Consider the following 26,188-nt stretch of genomic DNA (forward strand, 5'->3'; position numbering starts at 1 on the left):
TGCCGTCTTGGCAAAAGTTTTAAGCTCACGCTGAGTGCACTTAGCAGAAATTGTTTGCCCCCTAACTTGAACAAAATGCCCCTCAGCTCCCACGGTGGTGGTTTTCGTGAGAAGCAGAAATTCTACACTGGTGACGTTTGGGAGCGCTGCACTGTCGGAGGTGCTGTTTCAGAGATGGATGAGATCCCACTTCACTTTTCAAAATGGTGGGGGGGGGGGTAGGGAGGTGGGGGGGGGGGGGGCGTGGAGCAGGGGGGAGAGTACCCTTTCCGGTGTCCTGGCCAATATTTATCCCTCAAGCAATAACAACACAGATGATCTGGTCATTACTTCATTGCGGCACCTTGCTGTGCGCAAATTCCCTCCAATACGGCAGGAACTACATTTCCAAAGTACCTGATTGGCTGTGAAGCAATCTGGAGCATTCTGAAAGATGCTACAGAAATGCAGCTTCCATCTCTGAGTTGGAGGGGGAGGGTAAGGCAGACAGATGGAGTAAACAGTGCTCTGCGTCTTAGCTTGTGCCCCAGCCAGAAGTGGGAAAGTATTCCCTTTCTGGACAGTGATGTCTCTCTTCCAAAAAATGCCCTCCTAAAAACAAATGGCTGTGAGAGCGTTATAAAGATGCTACTCACGAAATAGACAATTACTATAGGATTGTTCCCCATCTTTTAGTGTCGCTCAATATTTGTACAGAGAAGGGAATAAATAATACTCTCACACTGGGGTCATTTTTCCATTGACCTATGTGACAAACGAGCATAGGTCAATAATGAGGTCACTGGACAACGGCATGCATCATGCACTGCAACAATGTTATGATACTGAGATGATGTGTGCAAGTTATGTGAAATGAAAATGAAATGAAAATCGCTTATTGTCACAAGTAGGCTTCAAATGAAGTTACTGTGAAAAGCCCCTAGTCGCCACATTCCGGCGCCTGTTCGGGGAGGCTGGTACGGGAATTGAACCCATGCTGCTGGCCTTCCGTGGTCTGCTTTAAAAGCCAGCTATTTAGCCCTATGCTAAACCAGCCCCTTTTTGTATTCCACAAAGGAGTCCAAACTGAGTTAGCACAAAAGTAATTTTGGTTTATTGTAACGTACAATATGCATCAGACCCCAGTACTGTCAGTTCCATTCTTGGCCAACTTTATATGGAGCTTACCCCTGGTAACACAGTGGGTAGCACAGTTTCTTCACAGCTCCAGGGTGCTAGGTTCAATTCCCGGCTTGGGTCACTGTCTGTGTGGAGTCTGCACGTTCTCCCTGAGTCTGCGTGGGTTTCCTCCTGGTGCGTGGGCAGCACAGTAGCACAAGAGGATAGCACTGTGGCTTCACAGCCTCCAGGGTCCCAGGTTCGATTCCCCGCTGGGTCACTGTGTCTGTGCGGAGTCTGTACGTTCTCCCCGTGTCTGCGTGGGTTTCCTCCGGGTGCTCCGGTTTCCTCCCACGGTCCAAAGACGTGCAGGTTAGGTGGATTGGCCATGATAAATTGCCCTTAGTGACCAGAAAAGGTTAGGAGAGTGTTATGTTATGCTGCTTCGGATAACACAGGCTGCTACTTGACTTAACTAAAGGATGCTCCAGACTCTGAAATGAGTTCAACGTGTTTATTGAACTATTAGCACAGTTCTCAAATGAGTTAGACTCTCTGCTAATCTAACTGTAGTAACTCAGTCTAACTGTATCAGCTTGCTCTAAGCCACGTGCTGGGGTGTGATGCTGCTGATCAACCCTGTCTAACTCTCTAGATGTCTGTCTGTGGAAAGAGGCACTGTGACTGCCTTTTATAGTGTTTATGTCATGCCCCCTTGTGGTAATGCCACCTCTGAGTGTCCTGACTGCCCATTGGTTGTGTCCTATTCGGAGTGTTCACTGGTTGCATGTTTGCATATCATGACATCCCCCTTTTTTTATTTTTAGATGTATATACATGTGAATGTGTCTGTCTAATGTGACTGACTGAGGAATACAGAACAGAACAAACAAAACAAATGGTCATAAGTCCAGTCTCTGAGGCTTTCGTCTGATCCTCGTCAACCACCAGAGAGGTGGTGGAGGGGATGACGGTGTCTTGACAGGCGAGAGGGAGGCACGATTGGTGGCCTCGTGGTTCAAGATGTCTGGAGGTGGCAATTCAACATGTGGAAATGGAGGGGAAAGTGGTTGTGGGCAAGCAACCTTTCACAGTGCCCTTCGATTCCTTCGCACAATGGGGCCATTAGCCATACATAGAACATAGAACAGTACAGCACAGAACAGGCCCTTCAGCCCTCGATGTTGTGCCGAGCATTGTCCGAAACCAAGATCAAGCTATCTCACTCCCTGTCATTCTGGTGTGCTCCATTTGCCTATCCAATAACCGCTTGAAAGTTCCTAAAGCGTCCGAAGCCACTATCACAGCAGGCAGTCCATTCCACACCCTAACCTCTCTCTGAGTAAAGAACCTACCTCGGACATCCCTCCTATATCTCCCACCCCGAACCTTATAGTTATGCCCCCTTGTAACAGCTACATCCACCCAAGGAAATAGTCTCTGAACATCTACTCTATCTATCCTCCTCATTATCTTATAAATCTCTATTAAGTCGTCTCTCATCCTCCGCTCCAAAGAGAAAAGCCCTAGCTCTCTCAATCTTTCCTCTTAAGACCTATTCTGCAAACCAGGCAGCATCCTGGTAAATCTCCTTTGCACCCTTTGCAATGCTTCCACATCCTTCCTATAATGAGGTGACCAGAACTGCACACAATACTCCAAATGTGGTCTCACCAGGATCATGTATAGTTGCAGCATAACCCCGCGGCTCTTAAACTCAAGCCCCCTGTTAATAAATGCTAACACACTATAAGCCTTCTTCACAGCTCTATCCACTTGAATGGCAACCTTCAGAGATCTGTGGACATGAACCCCAAGATCTCTCTGTTCCTCCACATTCCTCAGAACCCTGCTATTGACCCTGTAATCCGCATTCAAATCTTTTCTACCAAAATGAATCACCTCGCACTTATTAGGGTTAAACTCCATCTGCCATTTTTCGGCCCAGCTCTGCATCCGATCAATGCCTCTTTGCAGCCTGCAACAGCCCTCCACCTCATCCACTACTCCACCAATCTTGGTGTCATCAGCAAATTTACTGACCCACCCTTCAGCCCCCTCCTCCAAGTCATTGATAAAAATCACAAATAGCAGAGGACCCAGCACTGATCCCTGTGGTCCACCACTGGTAACTGGTCTCCAGTCTGAAAATGTTCCATCCACCACCACCCTCGGTCTTCTATGTGATAGCCAGTTACTTATCCAATTGGCCAAATCTCCCCCTATCCCACACCTCCTTACTTTCATCATGAGCCGACCATGGGGAACCTTATCAAACGCCTTACTAAAATCCATGTATACGACATCAACTGCTCTACCTTCATCTACATACTTAGTTATCTCCTCAAAGAATTCAATCAAATATGTGAGGCAAGACGTACTCTTCACAAATCCGTGTTGCCTATCCCGGATTAAGCTACATCTTTCCAAATTGTCATAAATTCTATCCTTCAGGACCTTTTCCATTATCTTCCCGACCACCAAAGTAAGACTAACTGGCCTATAATTACCAGAGTCATTCCTATTCCCTTTCTTGAACAGAGGAACAACATTTGCCACTCTCCAGTCCTCTGGCACTATCCCCGTGGACAGCGAGAACCCAACGATCAAAGCTAAAGGCTCTGCAATCTCATCCCTTGCCTCCCAAAGAATCCTTGGGTATATCCAAGGATATATCCTTGGGTACATCTGGCCCAGGGGACTTGTCGACCCTCAGGTTTATCAAAATTGCTAATACAGCCTTCCTCAGAACATCTACTTCCTCCAGCCTACCCGCCTGAATCACACTCTCATCCTCAAAAACATGGCCCCTCTCCTTTGTGAACACTGAAGAAAAGTATTCATTCAACGCCTCTCCTAGTTCTTCTGACTCCATGCACAAGTTCCCACTACTGTCCTTGACCGGCCCTAGCCTCACCCTGGTCATTCTTTTATTTCTCACAGAAGAGCAAAAAGCCTTGGGGTTTTCCTTGATCCGACCCGCCAAGGACTTCTCAAGCCCCCTCCTAGCTCTCCTAAGCCCTTTTTTGAGCTCATTCCTTACTACCTTGTAACCTTCAAGCGACCCTCCTGAACCTTGTTTTCTCATCCTTACATACTCTTCATTTTCCTCTTGACAAGACACTCAACCTCTTTTGTGAACCATGGTTCCCTCACATGGCCATTTCCTCCCTGCCTGACAGGGACGTGCCTATCAAGGACACGCAGTATTTGTTCCTTGAACAAGCTCCACTTTTCATTTGTGCCTTTCCCTGACAGTTTCTGTTCCCATCTTATGCTCCCTAATTCTTGCCTAATCACATCATAATTACCCCTCCCCCAATTATAAACCTTGCCCTGCCGTATGGACCAAACCCTCTCCATTGCAATAGTGAAAGACACCGAATTGTGGTCACTATCTCCAAAATGCTCTCCCACAAACAAATCTAACACTTGGCCCGGTTCATTACCCAGTACCAAATCCAATGTGGCCCCCCCTCCCCTCTTGTCGGCTTATCCACATATTGTGTCAGGAAACCCTCCTGCGCACACAGTAGAAAAACTGCCCCATCCGAACTGTTCGACTTATAGAGGTTCCAATCAATATTTGGAAGTTAAAATCACCCATGACAACTACCGAGACCTCCACACCTATCCATAATCTGTTTTGCAATTTCTTCCTCCACATACATATGACATAGGATCTGGGTGCGGTCTGTCGAACAACGACAGCCGGAGCAGACCACCCACCATCCGGTATCTTGATCCTGACCGTGTCTGCCGGGGATAGCACATCCAGATCATAAGACCATAAGACATAGGAGCGGAAGTAAGGCCATTCGGCCCATCGAGTCCACTCCACCATTCAATCATGGCTGATTTCAACTCCATTTACCCGCTCTCCATAGCCCTTAATTCCTCGAGAAATCAAGAATTTATCAACTTCTGTCTTAAAGACACTCAACGTCCCGGCCTCCACCGCCCTCTGTGGCAATGAATTCCACAGACCCACCACTCTCTGGCTGAAGAAATTTCTCCTCATCTCTGTTCTAAAGTGACTCCCTTTTATTCTAAGGCTGTACCCCCGGGTCCTAGTCTCCCCTGCTAATGGAAACAACTTCCCTACGTCCAACCTATCTAAGCCATTCATTATCTTGTAAGTTTCTATTAGATCTCCCCTCAACCTCCTAAACTCCAGTGAATATAATCCCAGGATCCGCAGACGTTCATCGTATGTTAGGCCTACCATTCCTGGGATCATCCGTGTGAATCTCCGCTGGACCCGCTTCAGTGCCAGTATGTCCTTCCTGAGGTGTGGGGCCCAAAATTGCTCACAGTATTCTAAATGGGGCCTAACTAATGCTTTATAAAGCTTCAGAAGTACATCCCTGCTTTTATATTCCAAGCCTCTTGAGATGAATGACAACATTGCATTTGCTTTCTTCATTACGGACTCAACCTGCAAGTTTACCTTTAGAGAATCCTGGACTAAGACTCCCAAGTCCCTTTGCACTTCAGCATTATGAATTTTGTCACCGTTTAGAAAATAGTCCATGCCTCTATTCTTTTTTCCAAAGTGCAAGACCTCGCACTTGCCCACGATGAATTTCATCAGCCATTTTTTGGACCACTCTGCTAAACTGTCTAAATCTTTCTGCAGCCTCCCCACCTCCTCCATACTACCTGCCCCTCCACCTATCTTTGTATCATCGGCAAACTTAGCCAGAATGCCCCCAGTCCCATCATCTAGATCGTTAATATATAAAGAAAACAGCTGTGGCCCCACACTGAACCCTGCGGGACACCACTCGTCACCGGTTGCCATTCCGAAAAAGAACCTTTTATCCCAACTCTCTGCCTTCTGCCTGACAGCCAATCGGTGGCATGTGAGTCATAGCCCTGCTTTTGGCTGTCGCGAAGCTGCTGCATCTTCTGCAGCACCGGGAGGTGATCAAGGTTGGGCAGGTGTAGGGCTGGAAGCATCGTCCACAGGACCCTGTTCATCAGCAGTTGAGCTGGCGACATGCCAGTGGACAAGGGAGTCGCCCGGTACGCAAGTAGTGCAAGGTGTATGTCAGAAGCGGAGCCAGAGGCCTTGCAGATGAGCTGCTTAACGATGTGCACCCCTTTTTCGACTTTGCCATTGGACTGCGGACTGGAGGTGACAAGCCTGAAATTGTAGCCCTTGGCAAACGTGGACCATTCTCGACTGTGGAAGCCCGGGCCATTGTCGCTCGTGACGGTGTTCGGGATGCCATGCCGTGAGAATGTCTCTCTACATGCTTTGATGCCGGTCCGTGAGGTGAGGTCTGGCAGCTTCAGCACTTCAGGATAGTTCGAAAAGTAATCGATGATTAAGATATAGTCGCGACCATTCGCGTGGAACAGGTCAATCCAACCTTGGACCACGGAGAGGTTTCCAGGTCGTGTTGTTGGAGCGTCTCCTTGCTCTGCGCTGGTTGGAACCTCTGACAGGTTTCGCAGTTCAGGACCATGTCCGTGATGTCCTGGTTGATGCCGGGCCAGTAGACAACTTGCCGGGCCCTGCGTCTGCACTTTTCTACGCCCAGGTGTCCCTTATGCATCTGCCACAGCACCATGCGCTGGAGACGCAGCAGGATCACTATTCTGTCCATCTGCAGCAGGATGCCGTTGATCAGCGTTAGGTCGTCCTTGACGTTGTAGAATTGAGGGCATTGCCCTTTCTGCCAGCCATTGCTGAGGTTGTGGATGACTCGCTGCAACAGGGGGTCTTTGGCCGACTCTTCTTGGATGAGAACGATCTTCTCATCTGTTACCGGGAGGGTGTTTGCACACAGTTGTACCTGCAATTCAATGAGCTGGATGATCTCCAGTGATTCACTGGGTGAGTTGACGGAGCGGGACAATGCATCGGCGACGATAAGTTCCTTGCCAGTGTGTACACCAAATTGAAATCATGCCTCCGGAGTTTGAGCAGAATTCTCTGCAAATGAGGCGTCATGTCGTTCAGGTCCTTTTGGATGATGTGGACAGGTGGCCTATGATCCATCTCAACAGGAAATGTTGGCAAGCCGTAGACATAATCATGAAATTTGAGGATGCCGGTGAGAAGACCTAAACACTCCTTCTCAATCTGCGCATATCTGGTCTCAGTGGGTGTCATTGCCCGTGACGCGTGTGCCACTGGTACCCAGGATGACGTGTTGTCTCTTTGAAGCAACACCGCCCCAATGCCATCCTGACATCTGTGGATATCTTGGTCTCTCGGTCTGGGTCAAAGAAAGCAAGGGTGCAGTGATGAGCTTGGGTTTCAGCTCCAGCCACTCTGTTCGGTGCTCCGCCTTCCACTCAAAGGCGGTTGATTTTTTCGACAGGTTGCGTAGGGCCGTGGTGTGTGTGGCCAAATTTGGGATGAACTTGCCAAGGAAATTGACCATTCCCAGGAAGCGCAGTACTGCCTTCTTGTCCTCGGGGACATTCATTGCCTCGATGGCTTTAATTTTGTCTGTGTCCGGGCGCAGACCGTGTTGTGAAATCTGATCGCCCAGGAACTTCAGCGTGGATATCCCAAAACAGCACTTGGACCTGTTTAGCTTGAGGCCATGTTCATGTATGCATCGGAATACTTTCTTGAGTCGCGACACATGTTCCTCTGGGGTTGTGGACCAGATTATGATATCGTCAACGTAGACACGAACCCCTTCTATTCCCTCCATCATCTGTTCCATGATGCGATGGAAAATCTCTGATGCCGAGATGGTGCCAAATGGCATTCGGTTGTAGCAGAATCTGCCAAAAGGCGTGTTGAAGGTGCAGAGCCTTCTGCTGGATTCTTCAAGTTGGATTTGCCAAAATCCTTGGGATGCGTCCAACTTTGTGAAGAATCGCATGTGTGCGAACTCACTCGTGATTTCTTCCCTCTTCGGGATGGGGTAATGTTCCCGCATAATGTTTTTGTTTAGATCCTTGGGGTAAATGAGATGCGTAGATCCCCCGAAGGCTTCTTTACGCACACCATCGAGCTGACCCAGTTGGTTGGTTCAGTGACCTTGGAGATGATGCCTTTTTGTTGTAGACCCGTGAGCTCTGCCTTCAGGCGCTCTGTCAGTGGAGCAGGGACTCGTCGTGGTGCGTGGACCACTGGCTTGGCATCAGGCCGCAGTAGAATCTTGTACTCGTACGGCAGCGTGTCCATCCTGCTAAATACATCTGAGTACTGGGTTAGGGTGTCATCGATGCTGGCCTGAAGATCCGAATGGGACGGCGTTGTGGTGTAAACCCTTTGAATGAGGTTCAGTTGCTTGCAGGCGTCCGCACCTAGCAGGGACGCCCTGTCTGGTTTAACAATCTCGAAGCGTAAGCTTGCTTGTGTGTGTCGGCTGGACACCTGCATATGGCAGGACCCCAGTGCCTAGATTGCGTTTCCATTGTAGTCCAGGAGTTTACAGGCAGCTGGAAGGATTGTGGGGGGCCTCTTGATTCTCTTGAAGTCCACCTGCGAAATCAGGCTGGCGGAGGCACCTGTGTCCAGTTTGAACTGGATGGGGCAGTGGTTGACCTTCATCACTGCCTGCCATTCGTCCTCGGAATCCACGGCCAGGATTGACTGGACTCGCGATGTGTCCAGTGTGGTGTATTTACTCTTCGTAATAATGCCCACTCGGTAATTGTTGTCCAGGTATTCATCATCTGGATCCGTCGCACTGCCTGGATCAGAGTCGTGCATTCGGTGTTGCACACTTCTGATGCGTCGCTGTCGGAATTGGGAGCGCTGGCTCCTGACTGGTGCGGATCTGCACAGGGCTGCATAGTGGTTTGGTTTCCCACAGTTTAAACAGTGTCTGCCTCTTGCAGGGCAGTTTTCTTTAAAATGGGCGTTGCCGCAGTTCGCACAAGTCATGTCGTCGGCGTCATGACGCTCAGTGCGTCGTTGCGTATGCGCGGGTGCGGTTCTCGGACATCTGCACCTGCGCAGTGCAGTTTTCGGCCGCTTCGTGTTCCCGATCGCATTGCGCCTGCGTCGCGCCCCGGGAAGAGCACACAAAATGGCCGCTTTCGTCAATGTGGAGGCGCTGCATCCGGGAGATGGCGTGAACACTCTCCACCTCATGGGAGACTTGTTGAATTTGTCCAGGATGGTTTGGTACTTCGTTTTGTCCTGCCCTTCAGGAACCCTATTGCATGGTCACCCGCAGTGGTGAGTAGAAGAGCTATCTTCCGAGCATCGGTCGCGCCATTGAGGTCGGATGCTTCCATGTATAATTGCAATTTCTGCTTGAATGATCGCCAGTTTGCTCTAAGATTGCCGGTGGTCCTGAGATGATGAGGAGCCTGAATCTTGTCCATTGTGCCTGTATTCAGTAGCTGGTCATGGATCTTGCTGAGTTGAACTAAATAGATTGAACAGTCACTCCTGGTACCATGAAGTGTTATGCTGCTTCGGATAACACAGGTTGCTACTTGATGCAGTCTTAACTAAAGGCTGCTCCAGACTCTGAAATGAGTTCAACGTGTTTATTGAACTATTAACAGTTCTCAAATGAGTTCGACTCTCTGCTAATCTAACTGTAGTAACTCAGTCTAACTGTACCAGCTTGCTCTAAGCCACGTGCGGGGGTGTGATGCTGCTGATCAACCCTGTCTAACTCTCTAGATGTCTGTCTGTGGAAAGAGGCAGGGTGTGAGTGCCTCATCCCTTTTATAGTGTTTATGCCATGCCCCCTTGTGGTGATGCCACCTCTGAGTGTCCTGACTGGCCATTCGTTGTGTCCTATTCTGAGTGTTCATTGTTTGCATATCATGACAGAGGGGTTATTGGGTTACGGGGATATGGTGGAAGTGAGGGCTTAAATGGGTCGATGCAGACTCGATGGGCTGAATGGCCTCCTTCTGCACTGTAACATAGAATCATAGAATTTACAGTGCAGAAGGAGGCCATTCGGCCCATCGAGTCTGCACCGGCTCTTAGAAAGAGCACCCCACCCAAGGTCCACACCTCCACCCTATCCCCATAACCCAGTAACCCCACCCAACACTAAGGGCAATTTTGGACACTATAGGCAATTTAGTATGGCCAATCCACCTAACCCGCACATCTTTGGACTGTGGGAGGAAACCGGAGCACCCGGAGGAAACCCACGCACACACGGGGAGAATGTGCAGACTCTGCACAGACAGTGACCCAAGCCGGGAATCGAACCTGGGACCCTGGTGCTGTGAAGCAATTGTGCTATCCACAATGCTACTGTGCTGCCCACATGTAGGCAATGCTACCGTGCTACCCATAGAACTGTATGTTCTATGTTCTATGTTGTATGCTCCGGTTTCCTCCCACAAGTCCAGAAAGACGTGCTGTCAGATGAATTGGGCATTCTGAATTCTCCCTCTGTGTACCCGAACAGGCGCCGGAATGTGGCGACTTGGGGCTTTTCACAGTAACCTCATTGCAGTGTTAATGTAAGCCTACGTGTGACAATAAAGATTATTATTATATTATAATCTCTGCTCCCTGCTCCCTTAGCAGGGGAGCTCGTATGTGGGGGATAGTAATTGTTCTCACCCCTTAGGTCTCGTGCTGGTCATTATGCCATGTGATAAAACTGCCTGGTTGATAATAAGAGATACAAATGAAATCTATTTTGTTATCACCTTGCATTTTATCAGGAATGGGAAATTCAGAGGTGATGTCAGGAAGCATTTCTTCAGATAAAGGGTAGTTGAAATCTGGAATTCGCTCTCCCCCAAAAAAGTGTTGAGGCTGGGGCTGGTGGGGCTGGTAGGGGGGGGGGCAATTAAAAATATCAAAACTAGATCAATTGTATTTTATTTGGTAAAGATATTAAGGTCTATGGAACTGTTAAAGTGTATTTCCTGGCAGAGGCACCTGCAGCAATTAATAATGATTAAACATGTATTCTTAAAGCATAATAAAGCATATAAATCCTTGTTGACAGTGAAATGTTTGCAAGGCATACAGGGACTTAGCCAACTAACTTGGCCACATTCTTTAGAAAGGCAGATTCACACAGAAACAGCCTGTTCAGCAGAAATGTTTCATATTAGCAGCCCCCAGGCAGCCTTTATAAATATGGTACGAAGTCTTACAACACCAGGTTAAAGTCCAACAGGTTTGTTTCGATGTCACTAGCTTTCGGAGCGCTGCGCCTTCCTCAGGTGAATGAAGAGGTGAATGATCTCCCAAGTGATCTCCCAAGAGGAGACCTCTTCATTCACCTGAGGAAGGAGCAGCGCTCCGAAAGCTAGTGACATCGAAACAAACCTGTTGGACTTTAACCTGGTATTGTAAGACTTTGTACTGTGCTCACCCCAGTCCAACGCCGGCATCTCCACATCATTTATAAATATGGACAATGGTTTCAGTCAGGAACAAGTTTAAGATAGGGGGGAATTATATATACAATGAACCAAGGGCAGTAGATAAGGGGGTCTGGACGACATCAGGAGAACATGCGTAAGCCCCTTACTGTCCATGAGCTGATCATGCAGTCCCATGTTGCCTAATAGCAAATTCCATTGGATCTAATAATAATAATAGTCAATGTATGTAATCTATAATCATAATAATTGGATCACGTGCAGCCAAGGTACACTGTGAACTATTTTAAAAATCAGTACGAAGTCTTACAACACCAGGTTAAAGTCCAACAGGTTTGTTTCGATGTCACTAGCTTTCGGAGCGCTGCTCCTTCCTCAGGTGAATGAAGAGGTATGTTCCAGAAACACATATATAGACAAATTCAAAGATGCCAAACAATGCTTGGAATGCGAGCATTAGCAGGTGATTAAATCTTTACAGATCCAGAGATGGGGTAACCCCAGGTTAAAGAGGTGTGAATTGTATCAAGCCAGGACAGTTGGTAGGATTTCGCAGGCCAGCATCCAACGCCGGCATCTCCACATCATATTTTAAAAATGTATAAAGGATGATTTATTTATTTTTGTTCTACGGAGAGATGCTTGGCTTTGACCGAAGGATTACTCCCGACTGGCATAATCAATAAATCTTTTAACTTTTGAAGCCGAGTGTGGAGTGATTCTTCCAATATTCTTTCTCACTAACAGGACCAAGGCAGATAGGTAGAGTTTTTTATATTTGTTCATGGCATGTGAACGTCGCTGGTTAGGCCAGCATTTATTGCCCATCCTTAATTACCTGTGAGAATTGGTGTTGAACTGCCTTCTTGAACTGGTGCAGCCCTTCAGTTGTTGTTGTTATGGAGGGAGTTCCAGGTCTTTGGCCCAGCGACAGTGAAGGAACAATGATACATTTCCAAGTCAGGATGGTCACTGACTTGGTGGTGTTCCCAATGTAACTGCTGCCCTTGTTCTAGGTGGTGGAGGTCGCGGGTTTGGAAGGTGCTGTTGAAAGAGCCTTGGTGGGTTGTTGTACTGCATTTTATAGATGGTGCATATGAATGCCACAGTCCATCGGTGGTGGAGGGAAGGAATGTTAAGGTGGTGGACAGGGCTGCTTTGCCCTGATGGTCCTTGAACGTTATTGGCACTGTACTCACCCAGGCAAGTGTAAAGCATTCCATCAACTCCTGACTTCTGCCTTGGAGATGGTGGGCAGGCTTTGGGGACTCAGGAGGTGAGTTACTCGCTGCAGATATAGCTGATCTATGGTATAATTTAATGGCAGAATAGACCTCTTCCTATTCCCCAAAATTCAACTGGTTCATTAATTCCAGGGTCTGCTGCTGTTTGTGGTTTTAATTCAGGAAGTACGAGGCAGCAGATTTTTTAAACAAATTAATTTACGGGATGTGGGCGTCGCTGGTTAGGCCCAGCATTTATTGCCCATCCGTAGTTGCCCTTCAGAAGGTGGTGGTGAGTTGCCTTGCATCACTGCAGTCCTTGAGATAGAGGTACACCCACAGTGTTGTGAGGGAGTGAGTTCCGGGATGTTGCCCCAGCGACAGTGAAGGAACGGCGATATATTTCCAAGTCAGGGTGGTGAGTGACTTGGAGGGGAACCTCCAGGTGGTGGGGTTCCCAGGTATCTGCTGCTCTTGTCCTTCTAGATGGTAGTGGTCGTGCATTGGAAGGTGCTGTCTAAGGAGCCTTGGTGAGTTACTGCAGTGCACCTTGTAGATGGTACACACGGCTGCCACTGTTCGCCGGTGCTGGAGGGATTGAATGTTTATCAAAGGGGTAGGAACCAAGCGGGCTGCTTTGTCCTGGATGGTGTCGAGCTTCTTGAGTGTTGTTGGAGCTGCACTCATCCAGGCAAGTAGAGAGTATTCCATATTCCATTACACTCCTGACTTGTGCCTTGTAGATGGTGGACAGGCTTTGGGGAGGGGGGGGGCAGGAGGGTCAGGAGGTGAGTTACTCACTGTAGGATTCCTAGCCTCTGACCTACTCTAGTAGCCACAGTATTAGTATACCTAGTCCAATTCAGTTTCTGATCAATGGTAACCCCCAGGATGTTGATTCTGGGGGATTCAGTGATGATAATGCCATTGAATGTCAAGTGTGATGGTTAGGTTCTCTCTTGTAGGAGATGGTCATTGCCTGGCACTTGTGTGGCACAAATATAACTTGCCACTTGTCGGTCCAAGCCTAGATATTGTTCAGGTCTTGCTGCATTTGGACATGGACTGCTTCATAATCTCAGTGAATGGTGCTGAACATTGTGAAGTCATCTACAAACATCCCCACTTCTGACCTTATGATGGAAGGAAGATCATTGATAAAGCAGCTGAAGATGGTTGGGCCTAGGACACTATCATGAGGACCTCCTGCAGTGATGTCCTGGAGCTGAAATGATTGACCACCAACCACTACAACCATCTTCCTTTGTGCCAGGTATGACTCCAACCAGCGGAGATTTTTGACGAGATTCCCATTGACTCCCGAGGGCTCCTTGATGCCATACTCAGTCAAGTACTGCCTTGATGTCAAGGGCAGTCACTCTCACTTCACCTCTGGCATTCAGTTCTTTTGTCCTTGTGTCAAGGGAATGCCACTTTAAGAGATGTTTGTCTTCTCAAGTGGCTGCAGTGATGTCAGTGTGTGGGTGGAGCTGGGCTCTGGCTCTGCTGTTTACTTTCGTTTTGAGCTGGAAGCTGTTTTTGGCTTTGAGGTTTAGTTTTCAGTTGGAGAGCTGCATTCAAACCAAGGAGGTGTAGTTTGGTCTCTCTCTCTCTCTGCATGCTAAAGAATGTCTCCAGATCACTTGATGATCTCAAAGTAATACCTGTTTCTGTAAGAAATGCAAACCTACTGGCTTTGTTAAAAAGGGTTGTTGACTTATGGATGTTGTTAGGAAAGTTACTAAGGGTTACCGATAGAGTAATGTATCTTTGGGGGGGGGGGGGGGGATCAGTGTTGGTAGTTGATAAGATTTTTACTGTGTGTTTGTAAAATGTTAACTGGATTCATAGAATAAACATTGTTTTTGTTTAAAAATACATTAGATCAGGGGCTGTTTAGCACAGGGCTAAATCGCTGGCTTTGAAAGCAGACCAAGGCAGGCCAGCAGCACGGTTCAATTCCCGTAACAGCCTCCCCGAACAGGCGCCGGAATGTGGCGACTAGGAGTTTTTCACAGTAACTTCATTTGAAGCCTACTTGTGACAATAAGCGATTTTCATTTCATTTCATTCATTTTCAGATCTCTGTTGCATCACACCTGTAAAGTGAGCCCTTGTGCTCCTCATAACCAAAATCTATTAAAAGTTGTGGGTCAGGTGAACTCCAGGGTGTACTTTAGTGTTCTCTAAACCCTGGCCCATAATACTTGTTTGAATCAAGGCTGTAATGACATCAGGAGCTGAGTGACATTGGCGGAACCCAAACTGAGCGTCCGTGAGCAGGTTATTGCTGAGTAGGTGCTGCTTGATAGCACTGTTGATGATTCCTTCCATCACTTTGCTGATGATGGAGAATAGACTGATAGGGCGGTAATTGGCTGTGTTGGATTTGTGCACAAGATTTTTCCACATTGCCAGGTAGATGCCAGTGTTGTAGCTGTACTGGGACAGCTTGGCTAGGGGTGCAGCAACTTCTGGAGCACACGTCTCCAAGTTATTTCTGGAATATTGTCAAGGCCCATAGCCTTTGCAGTGTCCAGTGCCTTCAGTTGTTTCTCGATATCATGTGGAGTGAATCGTATTGACTGAAGACTGACATCTGTGATGCTGGGGACCTCCGCAGGAGACCGAGATGGATCATCCACTCGGCACTTCTGGCTGAAGATTGTTGCGATTGCCTCAGCCTCGTCTTTTGCAGAGACGGGCTCCTCCATCATTGAGGATGAGAATATTTGTGGAGCCACAGAGTCATAGATATTTACAGCATGGAAACAGGCCCTTCGGCCCAGCTTGTCCATGCCGCCCGCTAGTCCCACTAAACTAGTCCCACTTGCCTGCATGTGGCCCATATCCCTCTATACCCACCCTGCCCATGTAACTGTCTAACTTTTTTTAAAGGAAAATATTGTACCCGCCTCTACCACTGCCTCTGGCAGCTCGTTCCAGATGCTCACCACCCTTTGTGCGAAAGATTTCCCCTCTGGTCTCTTTTGTATCTCTCCCCTCTCACCTTAAACCTATGCCCTCTAGTTCTAGACTCTTCTACCTTTGGGAAAAGATGTTGACTATCTACCTTATCAATGTCCCTCATTACTTTATAGTCCCAGCCTATCCAGCCTCTCCTTATAACTCAGACCATTAAGTCCTGGTAGCATCCTCGTAAATCTCTTCTGCACTCTTTCTAGTTTAACAATATCCTTCCTACAATAGGGTGACCAGAACTGAACACAGTATTCCATGTGTGGTCTGACTAATGTCTTGTACAACTTCAACAAGCCGTCCCAACTCCTGTCTTCAATATTCTGACCAATAAAACCTAGAATGCCTTCTTCACCACGCTGTCCACCTGCGACTCCACCTTCAAGGAGCTATGAACCTGTATTCCTAGATCGCTTTGTTCTGTAACTCTCCCCAACTCCCTGCCATTAACTGAGTCGGTCCTGCCCTGATTTGATCTAACAAAATGCATCACCTCCCATTTATCCAAATTAAACTCCATCTGCCATTCATCGGCCCACTGGTCTAATGGGTCAAGATCCTGTTGCAATCTTATATAACCTTTTTTACTATCCACAATGCCACCAATCTTGGTGCCACCTGCAAACTTACTAACTATGCCTCCTACATTCTCATCCAAATCATTAATATTTATAACAAATTACAGTGGACCCAGCACCGATCCCTGAGCTTCCTCCTCCAGTGAGTTTAATTGTCCACCACCATTCCCGGCTGGATGTGGCAGGACTGCAGAGCTTAGATCTGGTACATTTGTTGTGGAATCGCTTAGCTCTATTACTTGTTGTTTATGCTGTTTGGCACACAAGTAGTCCTGTGTTGTAGTTGCACCAGGTTGACACCTCATTTTTCAGTATGCCTGATGTTGCTCCGTGGTAGCACAGTGGTTAGCACTGTTGCTTCACAGCGCCAGGGTCCCAGGTTCGATTGCTGGCTTAGGTCACTGTCTGTGTGGAGTCTGCACGTTCTCCCCGTGTCTGCGTGGGTTTCCTCCAGGTCCCCTTCCAAGATTCTACAGATTGGAACAGTTCCTACAGATTGGAGGGTAGCTCATGTAAGCCCACTATTTAAAAGGGGAGGGAGAGAGAAAACAGGGAATTATAGACCAATCAGCCCGACGTTGGTAGTGGGGAAAATATTCAAGTCCATTACAAAAGATTTAATAGAGCACTTGGAAAACATTGGCAGGATCAGACAGAGTCAGCATGTATTTACGAAAGGGAAATCATGCTTGGGAAATCAGCGGAAATTCTTGATGCGGGGGGAGCCAGTGGATGAAGTTTATTTGGGCTTAGTCCCACATACGGGCGGCAAGGTAGCACAGTGGTTAGCACTGTTGCTTCACAGCGCCAGGGACCCGGGTTCGATTCCCGACTTGGGTCACTGTCTGTGCGGAGTCTGCACGTTCTCCCCGTGTCTGCGTGGGGTTCCTCCGGGTGCTCCGGTTCCCTCCCACAAGCCCCGAAAGACGTGCTGTTAGGTAATTTGGACATCTGAATTCTCCCTCTGTGTACCCGAACAGGTACCGGGGTGTGGCGACTAGGGGCTTTTCACAGTAACTTCATTGCAGTGTTAATGTAAGCCTATTTGTGACAATAAAGATTATTATTATGCTCCTGGCATTGGATTGGATTGGATTTGTTTATTGTCATGTGTACCGAGGTACAGTGAAAAGTATTTTGCTGTGTGCAGCTCAAACAGGTCATTTAGTACATTAAAAGAAATACGTAATAGGGCAACACAAGGTCCACAATGTCAATACAGAGACACAGGCATCGGGTGAAGCCTACAGGGTGTAGTGTTAATGAGGTCAGTCCATAAGAGGGTCATTTAGGAGTCTGGTAACAGCGGGGAAGAAGCTGTTTTTGAGTCTGTTCGTGCGTGTTCTCAGACCTCTGTATCTCCTCCCCGATGGAAGAAGTTGGAAGAGTGAGTAAGCCGGGTGGGAAGGGTCTTCGATTATGCTGCCTGCTTTCCCCAGGCAGCGGGAGGTGTAGATTGAGTCAATGGATGGGAGGCAGGTTTGTGTGATGGACTGGGCGGTATTCACGAGCTTCTTGAGGTCTTGGGCTGAGCAGTTGCCATACCAGGCTGTGATGCAGCCAGATAGGATGCTTTCTATAACCAAAGAGAAAATGCTGGAAAATCTCAGCAGGTCAGCAGCATCTGTAGGGAGAGAAAAGACCTCACGTTTCGAATCCAGATGACCCTTTGTCAGAGGATGCTTTCTATGGTGCACCTGTAAAAGTTGCTAAGAGTCAGTGTGGACATGCCGAATTTCCTTAGTTTCCTGAGGAAGTATAGGCGCTGTTGTGCTTTCTTGGTGGTAGGGTCGATGTGCGTGGACCAGAACAGATTGTTGGTGATGTGCACCCCGAGGAATTTGAAACTGCCAACCATCTCCACCTCGGCCCCGTTGATGCTGACAGGGGTGTGTACAGTACTTTGCTTCCTGAAGTCAATGACCAGCTCTTTAGTTTTGCTGACATTGAGGGGGAGATTGTTGTCGCTACACCACTCCACTAGGTTCTCTATCTCCCTCCTGTATTCTGACTCATCGTTGTTCGAGACCTGACCCACTACGGTCATGTCATCAGCAAACTTGGAGATGGAGTTTGAATCAAATTTTGCCACATAGTCGTGTGTATATAGGGAGTATATTGTGGGGCTAAGTACTTCAGGATGTTGGCCATGAAGCACATCAACTCCATACTCCCAGTGGGCTGATGAATGGCGGGTGGAGTTTAATTTGGATAAATGTGAGATGATGCATTTTGGTAGATCAATTCAGGGCAGGAGTATAGTACGGGGCCCCGGTATTGAGGACAGTTGTGGAGGAGGTGATGTTTACCCTTACTGATTGTGGTCCATAGATCAGAAAGTCGAGGATCCAGTTGCTGAGTGAGGAGCCAAGTCCTAGGTTTTGGAGCTTTGATACGGGCTTGGCTGGGATTATGGTTGAAGGTGGAGCTGTAGTCAATAAATAGGAGTCTGGTGTCGGAGTCCTTGTAGTCAAGATGTTCCTGGGATGAGTGTAGGGCCAGGAAGATAGCGTCTGCTGTGGACCAGTTGTGTCGGTATGCGAATTGCAGTGGATCTAGGCATCCTGGGGGTATGGAGCTGATGTGTCTCATGACCAACCTCCCGAAGCACTTCATTACGATCGATGTCAGGGCCACTGGACGGTAGTCATTGAGGCACATTGCCTGATTCTTCTTTGACACCGGTATAGTGGTCTTCCTGAAGGTGGTGGGGACCTCGGAATGGAGTGGAGGGGTTGGAGGTGTCCGTGAACACATCTGCCAGCTGGTCCGCGCAGGATTTGAGTGCACAACCAGGGACCCCGTCGCCTTCCGAGGGTTCATTTTCAAGAAGGCCGATCTGACTTAGGAAGCTGTGCAGCAAAAAAACACACCGACCTCCTCAGAAGACAAACACGGGACACAACCGACAGAGTACCCTTCGTCGTCCAGTACTTCCCCGGAGCGGAGAAACTACGACATCTTCTTCGCAGCCTTCAACACGTCATTGATGAAAACGAACATCTTGCTAAGGTCATCCCCACACCCCCACTACTTGCCTTCAAACAACGGTGCAACCTCAAACAAACCATTGTTTGCAGCAAACTACCCAGCCTTCAGAACAGCGACCACGACACCACACTACCCTGCCATGGCAATCTCTGCAAGACGTGCCAGATCATCGACATGGGTACTACCATTACACGCGAGAACACCATCCACCAGGTACGCGGTACATACTCGTGCGACTCAACCAATGTTGTCTATCTCATATGCTGCAGGAAAGGATGTCCCGAAGCGGGGTACATTGGTGAGACCATGCAGACACTGCGACAACGGATGAACGGACATCGCGCAACAATCGCCAGGCAGGAATGTTCCCTTCCAGTCAGGGAACACTTCAGCAGTCAAGGACATTCAGCCTCTGATCTCCGGGCAAGCGTTCTCCAAGGTGGCCTTCAGGACGCATGACAACGTAGAATCGCCGAGCAGAAACGTATAGCCAAGTTCCGCACACATGAGTACGGCCTCAACCGGCACCATGGATTCATGTCGCATTACATTCACCCCCCACCATCTGGCCTGATCTTGCAATATCCTACCAACTGTCCTGGCTTGAGACAATTCACACCTCTTTAACATGGGAGTACCCCTCTTCCTGGATCTGTAAAGACTTAATTACCTGCAAATGCTTGCATTCAAAGTATCGTCTTGCATCTTTGACTTTGTCTATATATATGTTTCTGGAACCAACCTCTTCATTCACCTGAGGAAGGAGCAGTGCTCCGAAAACTAGTGATTTGAAACAAACCTGTTGGACTTTAACCTGGTGTTGTAAGACTTCTTACTAAATCTCCTCGAGGGAGATTTCATAGAGTGTATGAGGGATTGTTTCTTAGAGCAATATTAAATGGAGCCAACCAGGGAGCAGGCTATTTTAGATTTAGTATTATGTAATGCAGAAGGGTTGATAAATAGTTTTGTGGTTAAGGATCCTCTTGGAAAGAGTGATCACAGCATGCTAGAATTTCAAATTCAGATTGAGCGAGAGAAGACAGAGTGCCATACTAGAGTTTTAGAGTTGGGCAGAGGTAATTATACAGGCTTGAGGAAAGAGTTGGCCCAAGTAGACTGGGCACGGATAATTGAGGGTAGGACAGTTGAGGAACAATGGCGGATGTACAGGGAGATATTACATACCTCTCAATTAAAGTATATTCCTGAGAGAAAGAGGAATTCCTCTTGTCCTCAAAGAACTCAAGCAAATTTGTGAAGACGAATTGTAAAAGGGAGAAAAAATTTCCATGGCTAAACAAAGACGTCAAGGAAGACATAAAGGCAAAAAACTAGGACATACCATACTGCAAAGGCTAGTGGATTGGGAGAACTTTAAGGTTCAGCAAAAGGCTACCAAAAATAAAATCAAAAGAGCTAACATGAACTAAAAAAGAAAACTATCAGAAAACATAAACACTGATTTCAAAAGCTATTATAATGAAATGAAAAATGAAATGAAAATCGCTTATTGTCATATAAGTATATAAAGAGGAAGAGAATAGCTGAAGTAAATGTTGGCCCTTTCGAGGACGATACTGGTGAGGTAATAATGGGGAACACAGAAATGGCAGAGGCACTGAAACAATATTTTGCCTCTGTCTTCATCGTAGAAGATAATAAAAAATTTCCAAAAACTACAGAGGAACTTGGTGCAACAACCATCACTAGGGAGACGGTATTGAATAAACTAATGGGATTAAAGGCAGCTAAGTCTCCAGGACCTGATGGCGTGTACCCTAGGATATTAAGGGAGGTGGCAGCAGAGATAGTGGATGCATTGGTAATGATATGTCAGAATTCCCTGGATTCTGGAAGGGCCCCGGTGGATTGGAAACAAGCTAATGTGATTCCCCTATTCAAAAATGGGGAGAGGCAAAAAAGTAGGAACTATAGAGCAGTTAGCTTGACCTCTGTGATGGGGAAGGTGCTGGAATCAATCATTAAGGAGATGACTGAACATTTGGAAAGACAAAGCTCAATCCACCATTGTCGGCATGATTTTATGAAGGGTAGTCATGCTGGACAAACTTGCTTGATGTTTTGAGGACAAAAGCAGTGAAGTGGATAATGGGAAACCTGTGGATGTGGTATATCTAGACTTTCAGAAGGAGTTTGACAAGGTGCCGCATAAAAGACTGATCCAGAAGGTGAGATCGCAGAGGATTTTGGGGTAAAGTACTAGATTGGATTGAGGATTTGCAGAATGACAGAAAGTAAAGGGTCAGGATAAATGAATGGGTCCTTCTCTGGCTGGTGAACTGTAATTAGTTGCGGCGGGGTGTTGAGGTCAGTCCTCGGACTTCAACTGTTTACAATCTATATAAATGATCTGCGAGCAGGGGCAGAGTGGATCATAGCAAACTTTGCGAATGATACTAAAATAGGTGCGAAAGCAGGTAGTGAAGAGGAGATACAGATTTTACAGACGGATATAAATAGGCTCGGAGATTGGGCCAAATTTTGGCAGATGGAGTTTAATGTACATAAATGTGAGGTTATCCATTTGGCGGAAAAAGTAGAAAGGCAAATTATTATCTAAATGGGAAGCAGATTCAAAATGCGTCTGGGCAGAGGGATCTGGGTGGCTTTGTTCATGAATCACAGAAAGTCGGTATGTAGGTACAGCATGTAATTAAAAAGGAAAATGGAATTTTAGTGTTTATTGCAAAAGGACTGGAGTATAAAAGTAGAAAAGTGTTGTTGCAATTGTACAGGGTGTTGGTGAGACTACATCTGGAGTATTGTGTCCAGTTTGGGTCTCCTTATTTGAGGAAGGATGTGGTGGCTTTGGAGGCAGTTCAGAGGAGATTCACCAGATTGATACTGGGGATGAAAGGGTTGATGTATGAGGAGAGATTGAACAGTTTGGGCTCATACTCGCTGGAGTTTAGAAGGATGCGAGGGTATCTGATCGAAGTATATAAAATACTAAAAGGGATTGATAAAGTAAATGTAGACCAAATGTTCCCCCTTGTAGGGCAATCTAGAACAAGAGGTCACAGATATAGGTTGAGAGGTGGTAGGTTTAAAACTGAGATGAGGAGAAACTGCTTCTCGCAGAGGGTGGTAAATGTGTGGAACTCGCTGCCCCATAGTGCGGTGGAGTCTGAGTCATTAAATGGCTCCAAGAAGGAAATAGAAATATTTCTGATTTTAAAAACAGATTAAAGAGATATGTGGAACCAGTAGGGAGGTGGATTTGAGACCAGGAAGAGATCAGCCATGATTTCACTGAATAACGGAGCAGGCGCGAAGGGCTGAATTGCCCACTTCTGCTCCTAATTCCTATGTTCATTTCCTCTGGTGCCATCGCCCTTGCTCATGGATAGGGTCCTGGTCATGGGTGAACTAGGGGAGATCTTGGAAGTTTATGGATGATTGATGACAATGGAGTCATCTTTAGAGGTAAAGAGGAAGTGGGAGAAAGAGCTGGGTTTGGTGCTTCACAGCGCCAAGGCCCCAGGTTCGATTCCCGGCTTGGGCCACTGTCTGTGCGGAGTCTGTACGTTTTCCCTGTGTCTGCATGAGTTTTCTCCGGGTGCTCCGGTTTCCTCCCACAAGTCCTGAAAGACGGGCTTGTTAGATGAATTGGACATTCTGAATTCTCCCTCTGTGTACCCAAACAGGCGCCGGGATGTAGCGACTAGGGGATTTTCACAGTAACTTCATTGCAGTGTTAACATAAGCCTGCTTGTGACATTAATAAAGATTATTATTATTATGGAAGGGGGGATGTGGAGCGAGGCTCTGCATAGGATGAACTTCACATCCTCGTATGCGCGGTTATGTCTGATCCAGTTTAAGGTGGTGCACAGGGTGCACCTGACCAGGGAGTGTATGAGTGAGTTCTTCCGGGGCGGAGGTCAGTGTGAGCGGTGTTCTGGGGGACTGGCGAATCACATGCACATCTTTTTGTCTTGCCCCAAGCCTCTCAGCTTCTGGGCCCCTTTTTGTTAAATTTAGAGTACCCAATTCTTTTGTTCCAATTAAGGGGCAATTTAGCGTGGTCAACCCACCTACCCAGCACAGCTTTGGGTTGTGGGGGCGAAACCCACGCAAACACGGGGAGAATGTGCAAACTCCACACGGACAGTGACCCAGAGCCGGGATCGAACCTGGGACCTCGGCACCATGAGGCAGCAATGTGCCACCGTGCTGCCCCACTGGGTCTCTTTGTTTGATACGTTATCAGGGATTTGGGGCATTCAGTTGGAACTGTGCCTGTTGGTGGCCACTTTGGAGTTTCAGACTCACCGGAGCTGCAGACGGGGACAAAGGCGGATGTCTTAGCCTTCGCCTCGCTAACAGCCCGGAAGCGAATTCTGCTTGGATGGAGGTTCCCGGTGCCAACAAAGTCCTCAGTTTGTTAGGGGGATTTGATGGAATTTCTACACCTGGAGGAGGTTAAGTATTCCTTGAGGGGGTCGTTGGAAGGGTTCTTCTCGAAGTCACAGCTTTTCACCCCCTTTTTTGGAGTTAGTTAATGTCTGCTGTTAGGGAAATGGGAGGGGGTTTGTCATCTTAATTGGGTTAAGGGTTTGCTAAGGTTTTGTTTTCTTTATGGGGAGAAGGCGTTTGAGGGGATCGGGCTGGGTGTAGTTTAGGGATAGGATGGGGTTGAGATCGTAATGTTGGTGAGGGGTTTGTTTGTTATAATAAAAACTTTGTTTGAATAAAAATATTTTAAAAACAAGCTTCAGGGATGCCTCCAGGGGAGGAGACCTCTACCTGGACTGGCCTTGCTGTGACTATTGTTAGCACTAAGGCATTGGGGAACCTAGAGATGGTCACAAAATAAATGTTGACAATACTCACAAGGCAAGCTTTGAAGACAGAAATAAATTCAAATGCAAGGATGGATTTTGCCAATGATGTTGAATTGTGCTTCTTATGAAATCCAACCCTTCTGACCGTCTGTATGTTTCTTCCCTTAAGATTCCAAATATAGACCCGAAGATCCCAACCACCTACATGGATCATTACCGAGGATGTATGCCTCCTATCAAGCCGTGCATTGACTACAATAGACCTCACATGAACCCATACACTGCTTGCATGGATCGCTTCACATATTCCTGCTGCAACCCATGTGGCTACCAGATATGTCCACAGACTAACTGCACCTATGACACAAACAAGGTAGCAAGGGGCTAGAGTATGTTCTGTCTGAGGAAATTGCTTTCAGGGTTGTGTTGAATCGATTAGGCCACAGTTGGAGTACTGTGAATAGTTCTGCCCTCTGTATTTTACAATGGATATCGAGGAACTAAAGAGGGTCCAAAAAAAATTAAGAATGGGACGTGATCTTATTGAAACAAATGAGATCCCGAGAGGACTTGACAGGGTGGTTGTTCGGAGGTTTCCTCTTGATGGGAGACTAAAATTAGTGAACATAGTTTATAAGTCAGAGGTCTCCCTTTGAAGGGATGATAAGAACTGTTCCTCCCACAGCATCGTTGGTGGGTGGATTTCTCGCCCCCACAGATCAGTGGAGGCTGGGTCAGGAACGTGGAGCTGAGACCACAAACAGATCAAGCATGATCTCACTGAATGATGGAGCAGGCCCGAAGGGCTGCATGGCTTCCCCCTGCTCCTCATTAAAGATGATCCCAGAGGGTGTAGACTGATCAGGAAAGATTGATCCGGTTGGGGGATTCTTTTCTCCGCAAGAGAAGTTGGAGGAGTGTTGGAAGTTAGGATTATATTCACTGGTGTTTCGAAGAATGAGAGGGGATCTCATAGAAATTTATAAAATTCTAACAAGACTAGACAGGGTAGATTCAGAAAAGATATTTCCGATGGTGGGGGAATCCAGAGCCAGGAGTCACAGACTAAGGATACGGGGTAATTAGCACAGTGGGTTAAACAGCTGGCTTGTAATGCAGAACAATGCCAGCAGCGCGGGTTCAATTCCCGTACCAGACTCCCCGAACAGGCGCTGGAATGTGGCGACTAGGGGCTTTTCACAGTAACTTCATTGAAGCCTGCTTGTGACAATAAGAGATTATTATTAAACCATTTAGGACGGTGCTTTTTTAAAAAATATATATTTTATTAAAGTTTTCAAACACAATTTTTCCCCCAGACAAATCAACAAAAACGGTAACATGATAACTGATAGATAACATTGTTTAAATTAAATAGTGAACTAACAAAAGAACACAAAATAGTGCTCCCCCCGCCCCTTCACCCCATCTAGAACAAAAACAATTTCCCCCCCCCCCCCCTCCCCCCGGGCTGCTGCTGCTGGCTATCTATTGTCCCCCTGATGTTCCGCTAGATAGTCGAGGAACGGTTGCCACCGCCTGGAGAACCCCTGAGCCGATCAGCGCAAACTTCATCCGCTCCAGTTTTATGAACCCTGCCATATCGTTTATCCAGGCCTCCACGCCAGGCGGTTTCGCTTCCTTCCACATGAGTAAAATCCTTCGCCGGGCTACTAGGGACGCAAAGGCCACAATATCGGCCTCTTTCGCCTCCTGCTCTCCCGGCTCATCCGCTACCCCAAATATAGCTAACCCCCAGCTTGGCTTGACCCGGACCTTCACCACCTTCGAGATCACTCCCGTCACTCCCCTCCAATACCCCTCCAGTGCCGGACACGACCAAAACATATGTGTGTGGTTCGCCGGGCTTCCCCCGCACCTCCCGCACCTGTCCTCCACTCCGAAGAACCTGCTCAACCTCGCTCCCGTTATGTGTGCTCTATGTAGCACCTTAAATTGGATCAGGCTAAGCCTGGCACACGAGGAAGAGGAATTTACCCTACTTAGGGCATCAGCCCACAAACCCTCCTCAATCTCCGCCCCGAGCTCTTCTTCCCATTTTCCTTTCAGTTCTTCTACCAGCTCCTCCCCCTCTTCTCTCATCTCCCGGTATATTTCGGACACTTTGCCCTCCCCGACCCACACACCCGAAAGCACCCTGTCCTGGATCCCTTGTGTCGGGAGCAACGGAAATCCCCTCACCTGTTGTCTC

The 26,188-nt window shown here is 47.5% G+C and overlaps 1 protein-coding gene across 4 annotated transcripts in view; it reads left to right on the forward strand.

Annotated features, from left to right (window-relative positions):
• Nucleotides 1-26,188, forward strand: part of LOC140409641 (uncharacterized) — a 133,062-nt gene that overhangs the window by 14,957 nt on the left and 91,917 nt on the right. For all 4 annotated transcript variants that reach the window (XM_072497972.1, XM_072497975.1, XM_072497974.1 and 1 more), the window contains exon 5: nucleotides 24,146-24,349. In XM_072497972.1, coding sequence (XP_072354073.1) covers nucleotides 24,146-24,349 — 204 coding nt within the window. The remainder of the gene's footprint in view (nucleotides 1-24,145; nucleotides 24,350-26,188) is intronic.

This window comes from Scyliorhinus torazame, chromosome 3 (assembly GCF_047496885.1).
Source record: "Scyliorhinus torazame isolate Kashiwa2021f chromosome 3, sScyTor2.1, whole genome shotgun sequence".
NCBI lineage: Eukaryota > Metazoa > Chordata > Chondrichthyes > Carcharhiniformes > Scyliorhinidae > Scyliorhinus > Scyliorhinus torazame.